The sequence below is a fragment of the Vipera ursinii genome, assembly GCF_947247035.1.
Source record: "Vipera ursinii genome assembly, chromosome: 2".
NCBI classification, from domain to species: Eukaryota; Metazoa; Chordata; class Lepidosauria; order Squamata; family Viperidae; genus Vipera; species Vipera ursinii.
In genome coordinates, this window is record NC_139513.1 from 274,144,418 (window position 1) to 274,158,950 (window position 14,533).

Consider the following 14,533-nt stretch of genomic DNA (forward strand, 5'->3'; position numbering starts at 1 on the left):
AATTTAGACTCAAGGACCTAATGGAAGGCATTCACTCATAAAATCTACTTTTTTGGATTTAATGGAAGCAGAGGAAATTAGAGAGTATTGGCCAATGAAGGATGAATCAGTCACGCATGCTCCTTGTTCAATTTGCCACTGAAGTAGCACAACAACAATCTATAACATACGGGTCCAAAATTCTCTTTGCCTTTGAAATAATTTAATTCAACAAATTAAAAAAGAAATGAACCAGTAGGAAAAAAATGCAAGAACATTTCCTGGACAGCGCTGATTAAGGACTGATATTTTGTATTACCCCATTTTCTCCAGCCTGAAACTGAGAAACTTGCAGTCCCCATCCAATTTAAAAATATTTTCCAAGTCATCTGTTCAAGTTCAGTAATAGTTCCTCCCTCCCTCCCACAACAGGTTTGGAGAGAGGGAAGAAAGTGTTAAAAAGGTAACAAAAAACAAAGGAGGTGATAGAAACAGAATGGGTGGCTACACCTCATGTGGAGCCTTAAGGAATAACCTGAGATAATAAAAGTTTTCACGGCGTATGTTCTACAACTATAATTCCTTAGGATTGCAGTTCAAGTTTGTAATATTGCTAATATAACCATAGTTGTCTCCATAGGCAACTGTAGAGAACCCAACACAGATCAGATGGTATTAAATCACTATTCCATTGCAAACACAGTCCTATTCCAAGGGTCTGATTGAATAGAATTGAATACTTTATTTGGTCAAGTATGATTAGACACACAAGGAATTTGTCTCCAGTGTGGAAGCTCTCAGTGTACATGCACAGCAACAGAATGATCCTCCTCCTCCTCCTCCTCCTCCTCCTCATCATCATCATCATCATCACCATCATCATCACCATCACTATCATCATCATCATCATCATCATCATCATCATCATCATCCCAGTAAGATGATTGCCATCTACGATACCAATCTTGGTCAAAATAAGTACAAGAAACAGAATCCTTGCCACTCATTACTGTGCCTTATTCATGGAATCAGTGAGGCTATGCAAGGTTCAAAAATAATTTCAAAAAAAAAAAGTCTCGCGTCCAAATTAAGTACAACTTTTCCCTGCTGTTCTTTAAAGCAGCCCATCTTTTTTCAAGCTTCTGCTCAAATCTGAAAAAAAGAGCAGCAACTTTAACAGTTGCAATAAATTTAATAACTTAGCTCCTTAAAGCAACTGGATCTGTTTTCAAAAATGGCTGCCATGTTGCCTCTTGAGTAAGATCCAAAAAAAATGCATCTCCAAATCATCTTCCAATCCTGATGGGCTCTAGCAGCAAATGATCCCAGCTGGTCCTTATGAAATCCTCTCCTCTTATGAGGTTAAATACAAACAGGCAGCAAAGAGGCTTTTCTTATGGTATTTCTACTGGAGCAGAGACTAATTCATTCAAACCAGCCAATTAGAGCAAGTGCTAGGACACCTACACTCCTCACTGATAAGTGCGTGATTGCCTGGTGGTCCTGCCACTGATAGGTTTTTTCACACTTGGCAGAATTCAGAATGGTCCTTCAAGGCCTTTAGTGCTTTACTTCTCTATCCTTGAAAGGTGGAACAGAGGATTTTTCTGGTCAGTTAAGAAGGTTATGAGTCTCAAAGAGAGGAAAAGATTTCGATAAGCTCACCCTTACTTGATGTCCTTTGAGGCTGCCTGACAGCACATAAGGAAGGTCTTTGCAGCCAAATATTCAGGAAATACAACAGCTCTTGGTGACTAGGCCGCTTTCATGTTTTGTTCAACCGTTGGTACATTTTGGGCCTCATGCAGAAACTAATGTTTTTTCTGTGCTAATGTGTAACACAGAGTATTGTAAGATCTGTACCCCAAAGGGGAAGATCTACAGCTCGGACTCCTTCAAAAAGTTTTCTTTTCAGAATATTTAGCTTTCATCCATTCCGGTATCCATCCGTCTACCTCAGGGGTGTCAAACGCAATTTCATTGAGGGCCGCATCAGCATTGCGGTTACCCTTCAGGGGCCAGGTGGGTGTGGCCCTCTCCTCACAGTGCTGAGAGGCTGAGCCAGACGGCACAAATCTGAAGAGAAGCACAACGCTGCCCAGCCCCTAGCCTGCCCGAAGTAGGCAGGGCCATGTGCTGGCCACTTCCAGGCGATGGTGCATTTCTTCATTCCTCACAAAGGGTGATAACTCCCCAGCATGCGCCCAGGGAGCGGGGCCGATGCAGCAGGGGCCGGTCCCTCACTGTTTCCAGGATGGCTTCGTGGGCCACATGAAACCACTTCGCGGGCCGGATCTGGCCCCCGGGCCTTGTGTTTGACATGTCTGGTCTACTTCCTTTACTTAACAGAAAAATAAAGCAGGTGACTGGCATCCTGTTTATTTGGAAGAAATAAACTTACTCTTTTCCCTAGTTCTGTGGACAATGAATTCCAAGGTAATCAAAGGTTTTTTTTAAAAAAAATTGATCTGAAAAAGGAAATAAATAGAACACTCATAAATAAATAAATTCTCATACTGTTTAACATTAAATTTGAAAGTGAAATGTTACCTATGATTTTCATTGTCATTCATAAAAAAAATAACCAGAGTTCTCTTCCAAATTGTTGGCGTAGTGTGCAATTTGTCTATCACCCAGCAATGATCAATTTGACCATTGGATAAGTTATGGAATACTTACCCATATACGTTATGGAATATTTCTCTTCCTCAGATACCAGGAAGTTACCTCCATGCACAATGTCAATTCAAAATAATCCAAGGTTCCTATGGAGATTAGAGATGGAGCCAAGTCCAGATGTGCAGTGCAGTGCCCACATAGCAGTGAAAATCCTCTCATGGTTAAGTCCTGCTGGGAGAAGAAAACTAGATAAGGCACTTTGAAGCCCAGCAGACGGTTATGAGACTCAGCTCTTAGAGATACCATAGTTGGAAAGCTTTCTTGCTTTTGTAGAAAGTTTGATCCACAGCCCATTGGTCAACTAAATGTTAAGATGCCATATTTAAATAAGACAGGAGTTCATCTGTCAGTTCTTATCTCTGTGTGAGACATAGATAAGAAAAAGTCAAGGATCAAGACTGTGTTAGCACTGTTAAAGGCCAAGTGTTATGCTGCAACCTTTCAAAATTGCTTTCAAGGTTGACTCAGCCTTCCATCCTTCCGAGGTAGGTAAAATGAGGACCCAGATTGTTGGGGGCAATAAGCTGACTTTGTAAAAATGCCGCTGGGGGGGGAAAGCCCTAATAAGCAGGCATATACATAGAATGAAGGCTACTGCTAAGCACATTGATTTGTGCTTCTTAGATTGTAAGCCGCCCTGAGTCTTCGGTGAAGGGCGGGATATAAATGGGATTAAAAAAAAATACTGACATACTCTGTGTCTCAACATCCTTGGGGAACCTTTTTGAAACAATAATACTGAGCAATTTCAAGTTCAAAGGCTCTAGAGAATCCAGTGCCGTTCAATTCTTGGGACTAAAGTAATTGGAATACTAACCTCATTAACATTTTAAAAAAAGAACCCAAAGCAAAGCAAATGATGAGCATTTCTTTCATTGAAGGGATATTGAATATTATTGAAGCAGCAGCAGGCTTTGTGTTTGACTCATCCTGGTCTGCTGGAGTGACAGAACGTTAATCAAATCAATTTTAAAAAATGTCAAAAGCAAGCACCTTCAGCTATTCATCATCATGCCTTCCAAGAGAGGCAGAAAGCCAATACCAAAAATGCAGAATAGCTGTCTTCAGTAGGGTGCTAAGCTCCAGTTCCCGTCATCACTAAACAGCAGAGCTGTTGGCTTGAATGTTAGATATTATACTGATTTGTATTCTAGCTCATTTGAAGGCTGGAGCTCAGTTGTGGAGGGCACTGAGGAAAAATGATGTGTCCCATTAAATGAGAATGTAACCAAGAATAGCAAGAACAGACAAATCTGTATTTCTCTGAGAAAATGTAATTTTAAAAAAGGATGCAATTCAATTATTTTCCCTCTTACATATTTTTTTCAAAGAAGTCTTTGAACTTTATGAGCTTCTGAATATTGTTATTTTATTACAAATGTTTCTGTGTCCATTAGATGGTGCAACTTGAGAAAGTGTGCAAGAAAACATTGATTGAAGATTGTGTACCATCAAGTCATTGTTGACTCCTGGCAACCACACAGATTGATTTTATTTATTTATTTATTTATTTATAGTTACATTTATATACCGCCCTATTCCCTGAGGACTCAGGGCGGTTTACAGGGAATTAAAAATCCACCATACAAAAGTTAAAAAAACCAATTAAAAAATATTAAATTACCCTGTATACATTAAAACCCCCAATTAAAATTTCTCCTCAGCCTGGGCCTGAGAGCTCAAAGAGCCAGGTCTTCAGGCCCCAAAATGAACAAAAAGATTGCAAAACCAGCATTAATTCTTAATGCAAGTAACTTAAATATCATCATAATGTCAGAATTCATAATATCCTATATGACATCTTATGGTGTATGTATTTTATTGCCAGGCTGGCTGTTGTACTGGTGTGTGTCAGCAGGTGAGAAAAGAAAATGGGGAGGGGAAGCTCAGGTATGGTCTTGAGATGCAACCTCTACTCTCTTAGTGGCAGATAAGCTGTCCTGGCTGCTAGCCAGGACTCTTGTGGGACAGATGGGCAATATTTTCATTGGCCAACCTAGTTGGGGATCTTGAGCCTGAGGATGGAACTTATTGGTTGCTGGAGATAATACTGCAGGGGGAGAGAGAGGGACAGAGAGATAGCTGCCATCAGCTTATGCTTGCTTGTGTGCTTCATTACCATGCAGTGTCAGTCTGCCATGAACTCTGGAGAGGGTGGATGAGAGGGGGAATACTTGTGGGAAAGCAAAAGTAATATCTGTATCTCCCCAAGATGCTGCCTCAAGGTCACCTGGTTGGGAGAAAAAGGCAGCTGCATACTAACCTATGTTTGAAGTGTCCATTTTGAAAACATCTGATTGGTCATGGGCAGGGCAGGGGGTTCAGCGATGGGAGGCAGTTAAGGGAGAGATTTTGGCACACAATTGTCAGATCTGGCTATACATTACTGCAATACACTTGCCTTCTAATAAAATTATATCATGGATTGTTTCTATTTAGAGATTTAAGTCTGACAGTATATTGGGGGGGGGAAACATATTACCATGTTTGAGCCAAGCACCGTAAAGCAGAAGTCCAGGCAGTTCAAATGAATATAGGTTTATTGTATGCTAATGCTCTCTACAAGAATCAGAATTACTAATGGTCAAAGCAAATTGGCAGTAAATAAGAGTCAACAGAATACAAAGTGGGCTGGACTTAGATCTCTTGTGGGCATGATGTGACTGATGATGCATTTGATCCCTCCCTCAGGCTCAGCCTGGTCATCTCCTACATCTATATTGCTTGAGATATCAAAACAGATGGAGAGCCTTTGAAAAGACTGTAGGGGAAGTTGATGTTTAGGGACAGACATCTGACCACTGGCCTGGGCAGTTACCATTTCCTGGCCCCAGAGAGAGAAGAGTGTGAAGATGTTCATTGGAGACTTCTCTGGAAGAAGAGGAGTGAAGACTCAGTCACAAGATGCTGCTTCAAGGTCACCTGGCTGGGAGAAAAAGGCAGCTGCATACCAACCTACATTTGAAGTGTCCATTCTGAAAACATCTTGAATCTAATTGCAAACCACAGACAGAGGAAGGTTGCTGCCTGCCAAGCACTGCCTGAAGATCTTGGAGGAGCCCCATACTGGAAGACCAGGAAGAAGATCCAGTTCCCGGCAATGTCAATATAGAGGCATAGCTGACAAAGTCCAAAATCCTAGGATGACAAGCTTTGAGGAGACTTCAAAGTAGCCCAGCCAATTCGCTTCCTAGCCTTCTCTACTAGTGAAACACTGCAAGGGAAGGAGGAGGAGAAGGGGAACTTGGTGACTAAGTAATGGAGCATGGAGTGGCTAGTAAATAGTCCTAGGGCATGGGTGTCAAGCTTGCCACATAACGTGATGTGTTGCAATGTATCATGACTTTTTTTTTGCATTGTTGGAGCTGGTATGGGCGTGGCCTCTGCATGATGCAACCAGCCCGTGGGCGGCAGTTTGACACCCCTGCCCTAGGAAATAAGTAGAGAAAGAAACAAATTGGAAAGTTTGGAAACACTGCTAAATAGTTTTGGTTTTTCTCTATTAATTCCTGTAAAACTGTACATCTGTACGTTGTAAAAGAGGTGAAAAAGCCTCCACTATCAATGTTTCTGGGAAATAACTGTTGTCTTTAAAGACAGGTTATCCCACCCAACTATTAAAGAACCTCCAGTCACAGTGTGAGAGAAACTCAGCAGTCAGTCATCTGAATTCAGGGACATCTCCCATTTTCACTCCTAGTCCCCAAATGCATGTTTTTAAAAGTTTCCTGAATACAGGTTAATAATCACTTATTCAGCAATCTTTCAGACTTATGATGGTGCTGAACAAGTAGTAGTTACAATTAGTCTTTAGAATTCCAGTTGTTGCAGTGTCCCTGTAGTCACTTGATCACAATTTCCAATTTGAAAGCAAAGTCAGTGGGGAAGCTGGCAGGAAGTCATGTCAGGTCATGTCAGGTCCTTGCATACTGCTGGAAATTGCCATTGCTAAGCTGCAGAGTCATGTGATGTTGTGCTTTATGACTGTGTTGCTTAGCAGTGCTAATTCCAGTTCCAGTTGCCATGTTAATTGAGGACTACCTATACTTGGAGGGAGGGTGTAGAACTTAGGTCTGGTTGAAAGGCATTGCTCAGGATGGGAGCTCCTACAGAAAAAAACGCTTGCCTTTGAATCTCTTTTCATAGCACTTCACTTGGAGGAGGGACACTCAGCAAGCAGTCTCCACAGGCACACCTGCGAATAAATGAATAAAGGTGTGGAAGTAAAGATAGATCTGGAGTAAAGCTATCAATTACAGTGGTGCAGTGGCAGAGAACCTTTGTAGAAGTCCCTTGGATTAATTTCTGCTCTAAATAAATGCTTTGCAATTTCTAAAGATCTCCTGGCAGTCGTCGTGGCTTGTGTTGAGCAAGATGCAGCAGTTGTCTAAGCAGTGCAAAGGCAGTTTCCTACAAGCTTTTTAAAAGAAAAGTCAAAAAAGATCTGACAGTGAATATAATTGCCACATCTCTCTCTGGAGGGCTGAAATAAAAGCAGGTGGGAAGGTTTGCTTCAGAAATAAAGGAAGAGAGAAAATTAATTTCTATGAAACAAGTTGCTTTAAAAGCAAAAAATATTCCAGGTTTTTTTTTAAAGAGAGATACTGGCAAAATGAATGCAAACAGACATAAGAAGGGACCAAAATCCAAGTTCCATATAGTTCTGCACTGATGACATGGTGTAAAAAAGGGTACAGAGCTGTAACACTGACGGTGAAGGTTCATTCTCCAAGCTTGTGGGTTGGTTTCCGAATGTTTCATTACCATCAACAGACACATTGACCTACAACCAGCCTATGAACCACTTAGAATCCAAATCAACCACACAGCCAACTAGAGACAGCACTGACCCTCAACCAACCCACACAAGCTTCCCCTCCCCCCAACAGCAGATCACCTCCCAATGACCCTGACCGGATGTAACTTCCCCATCATAAGACCCATCACAAGCCTCTCACTGATGACTCACACCTGACCCATCACAAGACCCTCACTTACGCACTTGCACCTGAAGCCCTTATAAACAGAACACCGACACTGACATCCCCTAAGCTTTACTGAAGATGTTACCTAGCCTGCTAACGAAACGTTCAGGAACCAACCCACAAGCTCGGAGAATAAACCCTCACCCTCATCCTACACCTGAGCTACAGATCTTCGCCACTATTGCAAGCTGTAACATTGTACAGAAGACAATGGTAAACTTTTGATTAAATTACATTTTATGGCCTTGAGTCATAACAACAACAACAATAATAAAGTTGGAACGGACCTTGGAGGTCATGTAGTCCAACTCCCTGCTCAGGCAAGAAACCCTATACCATTTCAGACAAATGGCTGTCCAGTCTCGTGTTAAAAACTTCCAGTGTTGGAGCACTCACCGCTTCTGGGGGCAAGTTTTTCCACTGGTTAATTGTTCTAACTGTCAGGAAGTTTCTCCTTAGTTCTCTCCTTGATTAGTTCCATCCGTTGCTTCTTGTCCTGCTTTCAGGTGCTTTGGAGAATAGCTTGACTCTCTCTTCTTTGTGGCAGCCCCTGAGATATTGGAACACTGCTATCATGTCCCCCCTCGTCTTTCTCTTCATTAAACTACACATACCCAATTCCAGCAACTGTTCCTTATATGTTTTAGCCTCTAGTCCCCGTAATAATTTTGGTTGCTCTTCTCTGTACTCTTTCTAGAGTCTCAACATCTTTTTTACATCGTGGTGCAAGAGAAGATGTTATAATAAGAACTCAGTATGTTGTATGTAGAAAAGGAAATTTAAAATGCATACTTTTTATAAATCTTGTGTTATCATTAAAAGCTATGCAATATTGGCCTATCTTTTGGGGAAGGAGGAAGATCATATTTTTCTTCTTGATTTTCCTAGATTTGTACTTAGCTGTACACCAAAAGTAATATAAAATTCAGAGAGGCAGCCAGATATATTTATTTATTTATTTCTATCAGTTTCCGTCAGCATTTCTGAACCCCAAGGTCCCTCCCAGCTCTGTTATTCTGTTCTGTGAACTTTTGGGAGTTGAAGTTGACAGGTTTTTCAGTTGCTGAAGTTCAGAAACGCTGGTTTATATGGCTATTCATCTCACAACAGCAACTCTGGGTGCCTAACAGAAAATTGAAACTTAGCATACACACACACACACACTCAGACATACACAGTCAAGGACAACAATTATTACACATAATCTCCATCTCAGGGGCCCCATTAGCCTCCTCACCCCAGGAAAAGAAGTGTGTTTTTAAGGCTTTTTGAGAAAGCAAAATCAGCTGCTAGCTGGATCCCAGAGGCCTGGTGTTGAAGAGGGCAGCTCAGGGTCAGGCAGTTCTCAGGGGGCCTGGTGCTCCAGAGGGCAGATACTACAACAGAAAATACACACTTTCTAGGTCCCGCCAGATGAGCTCGGAAAGTTATGTGGTGACTTTGGTCAAAGAAGAGTGCCTGGCCCAGTCTAGTCCCTGTGCTATTATTATGGGGCTAAAACAAACGAAACTGACCTGCCCATATAAGCTGTCTTAAGCTTGGGAAGAAAAGGCATGATATAACTCCAATAAATACTTCCTAAAGGGCACTTTTTATCTCAGTCTTTTGTTTAACTACATAGGTAAAGGTAAAGGTAAAGGTTCCCCCGCACATGTGTGCTAGTCGTTTCTGACTCTAGGGGCCGGTGCTCATCTCTGTTTCAAAGCTGAAGAGCCAGCGCTTGTCTGAGGACGTCTCCGTGGTCATGTGGCCGGCATGACTAGACGCCAAAGGCGCACGGAACGCTGTTACCTTCCCACTGTAGTGGTCCCTATTTTTCTACTTGCATTTTTTTACGTGCTTTCGAAGTGCTAGGTTGGCAGAAGTTTAACTACATAGTGACACTTAAATGACCCAACAAATCTCAAAAATTGAAGCGAGGTTAGACATTTTTAGGATGGGAGACCACCAAGTCAAGAATATCTAGGGCTATATACTCAACTGGGAAGTTAAAAAGATGTCCCAGAAGAAAGCTGCGATGATTCATTTCTATGACCAAAAGAGCTAATGTCCACGAGGTTGTGTTGAGGGAATGGACCTCACTCTACTTCTCAGTCTTAGAGGTGTTCCAAAATAGCTTTCATACAGTGATTAAAACTGGGCAGTCCCTGCCTGCTAGTTTCCAACTAAAAGGTATCAGACAGAAAGAAAATGAATGAATAGGGAAGGGAAGGGAAGGGAAGGGAAGGGAAGGGAAGGGAAGGGAAGGGAAGGGAAAGACTGTTTTAGGCACTAGTTCTTCAAGCTGAATAATTTATTTATTTATTTACTCCAGGCTTTGGGACCTTTCGGCTGTAAATGGGATGGGATGAGACAGGATGGATTTCTCACCAGTACCAAGTGGAATATAAACTCTTTAATGAAGCAAGAAGGAGCTGTCCTTACACTAGAGCAGCTAGAATGGCTCTCCTCTTTCCATTTTTCTACAGCTCCTTGGTTACAAAATCCTGTTTTGGCATTGGCAGCAGGGAAACCTTTTTTTAGGAACAACATACATAATTGGAAATAAACAAACGGATGGACTTGTTGGCAAATCCACTTTCCCCAGATTAGCACCCTGCAACTAAGAGATTTATTGTCCAGAAGGGCTTATCTATAATACAACAGTTTACAATTGCCGGATAAAATTTGGAAGCACGTGCAATCAGATGGTGCAGTTTAATTTCTTGAGAGGGAATAAATGTTTTAATTATAACTAAAACTGGAAGTCCACTATAGGATTGAGTACAGAGAAGCTGATTAGGAATTAGGAGTTAGGACTTGTATCATATCTGACATAGAAAACCTTTCAGCTCTCAACTGTTTTCAAATGTTTATACTTCTTCTTCCCTCTCTGTGATCCAGTCAGACTATTAAGAGCGACTCGAACTCAAGTCCAACCTCTTGGATTTTTATCCCCACTTCTTTATCACAACTCTTTCTACTTTGGGGGTAATACAGGTAGTCCTCAACTTACGACCACAACTGAGCCCAACATTTCTGTTGCTAAGTGAAACTGTTGTTAAGTAAATTTTGCCCCATTTTATGATGTTCCTTGCCACAATTGTTAAAGTGAATCACTCCAGTTGTTAAATTAGCAACACGATTGGTAAGTGAAGCTGGCTTCCCCATTGACTTTGCTTGTCAGAAGGTCACAAAAGGGGAATCACATGACTCTGGGACACTCCAAAGGTCATAAACGTGGGTCAGTTGCGAAGTATCTGAAATTTTGATCATGTGACCATGGCGATGCTGCAGTGGTTGTAAATGTGAAAAACTGTGATAAGTCATTTTTTTCAGTCTCATTGTAACTTTGAATGGTCACTAAACAACCTGTTGCAAGTGAAAGACTACCTGTAAGTAAGTAGTATCTAAGTAACTAAATATCTAACCTTTATGATCTGGTCTCTTTGTTCAGAAAAACATGATTAGCCAAGAATATCAAAAACTTCTCACACCCCCTTTATTTAATTTATATCTGGAAACCAGAAGATATTTGTGAATGTTAGGGTTTAGAATATAGCTGTTCTAAGTTTCCAAGAGCATTCAACCATCTGGGTAGCTGCTACAAAGCGTGGTCTCCGTTGTCCTGACTGAAATACTTAATAAGGGCCATTACTGGTTCGCCTGGTGCGCCAGTTGCGGCCCTATCTAGACCGGGATGCCTTGCGTACAGTCACTCATGCGCTCGTGACCTCTCGGTTAGACTACTGCAATGCTCTCTACATGGGGCTGCCCTTGAGGACCACTCGGAGGCTCCAACTGGTGCAGAATGCAGCTGCGCGAGTTGTGTTGGGGGTCTCCCGATACTCCCATGTTACACCTTTGCTCCGTGAGCTGCATTGGCTTCCAGTTGCCTTCCGGGTGAGATTCAAGGTGCTGGTAATGACCTATAAAGCCCTACATGGCATGGGTCTGGAGTACCTAAGGGAGCACCTGCGGCCGGCGTCAACTTCCCTCCGCCCAGTGCGCTCCCACAGAGAGGGCCTCCTCAGGGTGCCACCGGTCAGAGAATGCCGATTGATGGCCCCCAGGGGGAGGGCGTTCTCTGTGGGCACGCCAGACCTTTGGAACCGTTTACCGGTTGAGCTCCGGATGGCTCCCGACCTGCGCTCCTTCCGACGTGATCTAAAAACTTATTTATTTGAAGAAGCCGGCCTGGCCTGATGGGTTTGGGGTTTTAATTACTGTTTTAATTAATTTATTGTATTCGGGCACAATTGTTTAATTTGCTTTTAACTTTTGTATTTTGTATTTTTGGCATTTATTGCCCTGTACACCGCCCTGAGTCCTTCGGGAGAAGGGCGGTATACAAATAAAATAAAATAAAATAAAATAAAATAAAATAAAATAAAATAAAATAAAATAAAATAAATTACAAGGATTGAGGCATGAAGAGACTGGAAATTGTAAGGAAGGATAAACAATTGCTCTTTTGCCACTGAAAAGGCACCTTCTCCCTGGGGGGAAAATACCAAATCTGACTGTAAGGATCACTGAGATCATTACAGGGAGTATTTCCTTATGATCTGCTATTCAAGAAAGATATTTATTTATTGCTTGTATCCCATCTTTATTGTTTTTACAAATACTGTAACTCAAGTCTGGGAACATATCCGACATACCTTCCTTCTGCTATTTTCCCCACAACAACAATCCTGTGAGGTGGGGTTGGACTGAGGTAGGTTGAACTGAGAGTGATTGGCCCAAGGTCAGCTGGCTTTCCTGGTTAAGGCGAGAGCAGAATTTATGGACTCTTGCTTTTAGCCTGATTTTTTTATTATTACATTGTATTCTTTTCTGTGAACTTTCTCTTGAGGGCAGTGTTAAATGAAGAAGATATTAGGCATGTGATGTAATTCGTTTTTATGCAGTGAAAGATGGATTTTCTGCTTTAACTTTTCTACTATACCCCCTGCACAGACAAGGGACCCTACAACATTCCAGACAAGTGCCTGTCCAGTCTCGTCTTAAAAGCATCCAATGATGGAGCACCCACAACTTTTGAAGGCAACTAACCCACTGTTTAGTTGTTCTCACTGTTAGGAAATTTCTCCTTAGTCAGGAGTGTCAAACTGCCGGACCACGGACCGGATGCATCATAGCAAAACCACGCCCACCCCATTGACAGAAGGGCAAAAAAGTCACAATATGTTGTGACATGCCATGTGACGTTGCGAGTTTGACACCCCTGTTCTAGGTTGTCTCTCTCTTTGATTAGTTTCCATCCATTGTTTCTTGTCTTGCCTTCTGCTGCTTTGGAGAATAGGTTGACTCCCTCTTTTTTGTGGCAACTCCTGAGATATTGGAACACTGCTATCATGTCACCCCTAGTCCTTCTTTTCATTAGACTAGACATACCCAATTCATGATTTACCAGAATTAAAAAATGAGATTGAAGCGATAAAAATGGTTAGCAGCTGATGTTTTTGTTTGTTTGTTACAGAACCCAGGACTTTGCTTTGCTTAATAAAAAATGATTACTTGTTTTCTTTACAGAGCTCTCCCCGCCATGATGCAGTGGGTCCAGGCTCAAACACCAGGGGAAAGTGGTATCAACATTGTCACCGCAGACTTTGTAGAACTTGGAGACTTTATCAGCACAGTCATAAAACTCAACTACAGCTTGGATGAAGGTGAAGCTGATACAACCTGATAGTAACGTAATATGTCCAACATGCGCCACAGTTGAACTTTTTTCCCCCAGTTGTGTTAGGTTAGGTTGTAATCTTGTAACCACAGATTTTGCAAGCACGTGCTGAACATTATCATTTTCTTTTGAAAGTGTCGAGCAATTGGACAGAATAGGCAAAAAGGAGACATTTTTATAAGTTGTAATAATTTCCTGACATTGATGCAACTGTATTTCTTGAAACCCAGTCAGGATTGATTATTTAAGTTATCATAATTCAGAAAGCCATTAATATATATTCTGCCAGCAACCAATGTGCTTTTGGCCATATGTATGATCACTGCTAAGCTTAATTCACAACTGGCAGCCATCTACTGTCCTATTTGCAATAAGTTCCCATTGCTGCTAGGAATTTTGCTAATGGATGAGAACTGTGTACTATCATATCAAGGTGTAGCATCTGCCAGCGTACTCCATTAATTAATGTTGAATTAATTGGTGGCATCAGCTTGCTTCAACTCAAGTGGAAAGGATAGGCCATCAACATTAAAGACTAATCCCAATTTAACAAGTTGTTTTAGTTCCACTGTTTACTGTGGGTACATTTTCTGGAAATTCAGAACACTTTGAATATTTTTTTCATTTTTTAAAAAAGGAACATTACATTGTTAATCTAATTTTGTCTTCTTGCACTTGGTGGACAGTCTGCCACTGATTATTTCTAAAAAGGATTAGAAAGCATTGGATAGTGGCTTTAGAGCAGACATGTCAAACACAAGGCCCGGGGGCCGGATCCAGCCCGCAAAGTGGTTTCATGCGGCCCGCAAGGCCCCCTCTGCCTTGGCCCTGGCCCAGAGACCCTCCTTCTGCCAGAGACCCTCAGATCTGTCCCACTCCTGCCCAGGCCCCCATAGGCACCCTTGATGCGAACGATGTAGAGCTGGCCATGCCCATCCAGTAGGCCATACGCACTCTAGCCACGCCCACCCAGTAGGCCACGCCCACCCAGGCCACACCCACCCAGCCCCCTGAGGGCAACCGTAATGCTGATGCAGCCCTCAATGAAATTGAGTTCGACACCCCTGCTTTAGAGTGACACTATAGAATGGCATTAGCATTAGACAGGGGCCTATTTTTCCCTTTTACTGCATATTTACCCTTTTGAATTATATTTAAATATATTTAATTTAGTTATTAAACTGAATTATTATTAGTTATTATGGGTCAGCCACCGAGAGTC

At 41.9% G+C, this 14,533-nt stretch overlaps 1 protein-coding gene across 1 annotated transcript in view; it reads left to right on the forward strand.

Moving 5' to 3' along the window:
• Nucleotides 1-13,317, forward strand: part of PLCXD3 (phosphatidylinositol specific phospholipase C X domain containing 3) — a gene marked incomplete at both ends in the record, with an annotated part of 86,913 nt that extends 73,596 nt beyond the window's left edge. Inside the window, one exon of the mRNA XM_083356824.1 lies at nucleotides 13,161-13,317. Coding sequence (XP_083212950.1) covers nucleotides 13,161-13,317 — 157 coding nt within the window. The remainder of the gene's footprint in view (nucleotides 1-13,160) is intronic.
• Between the last annotated feature and the right edge of the window lie 1,216 nt (nucleotides 13,318-14,533).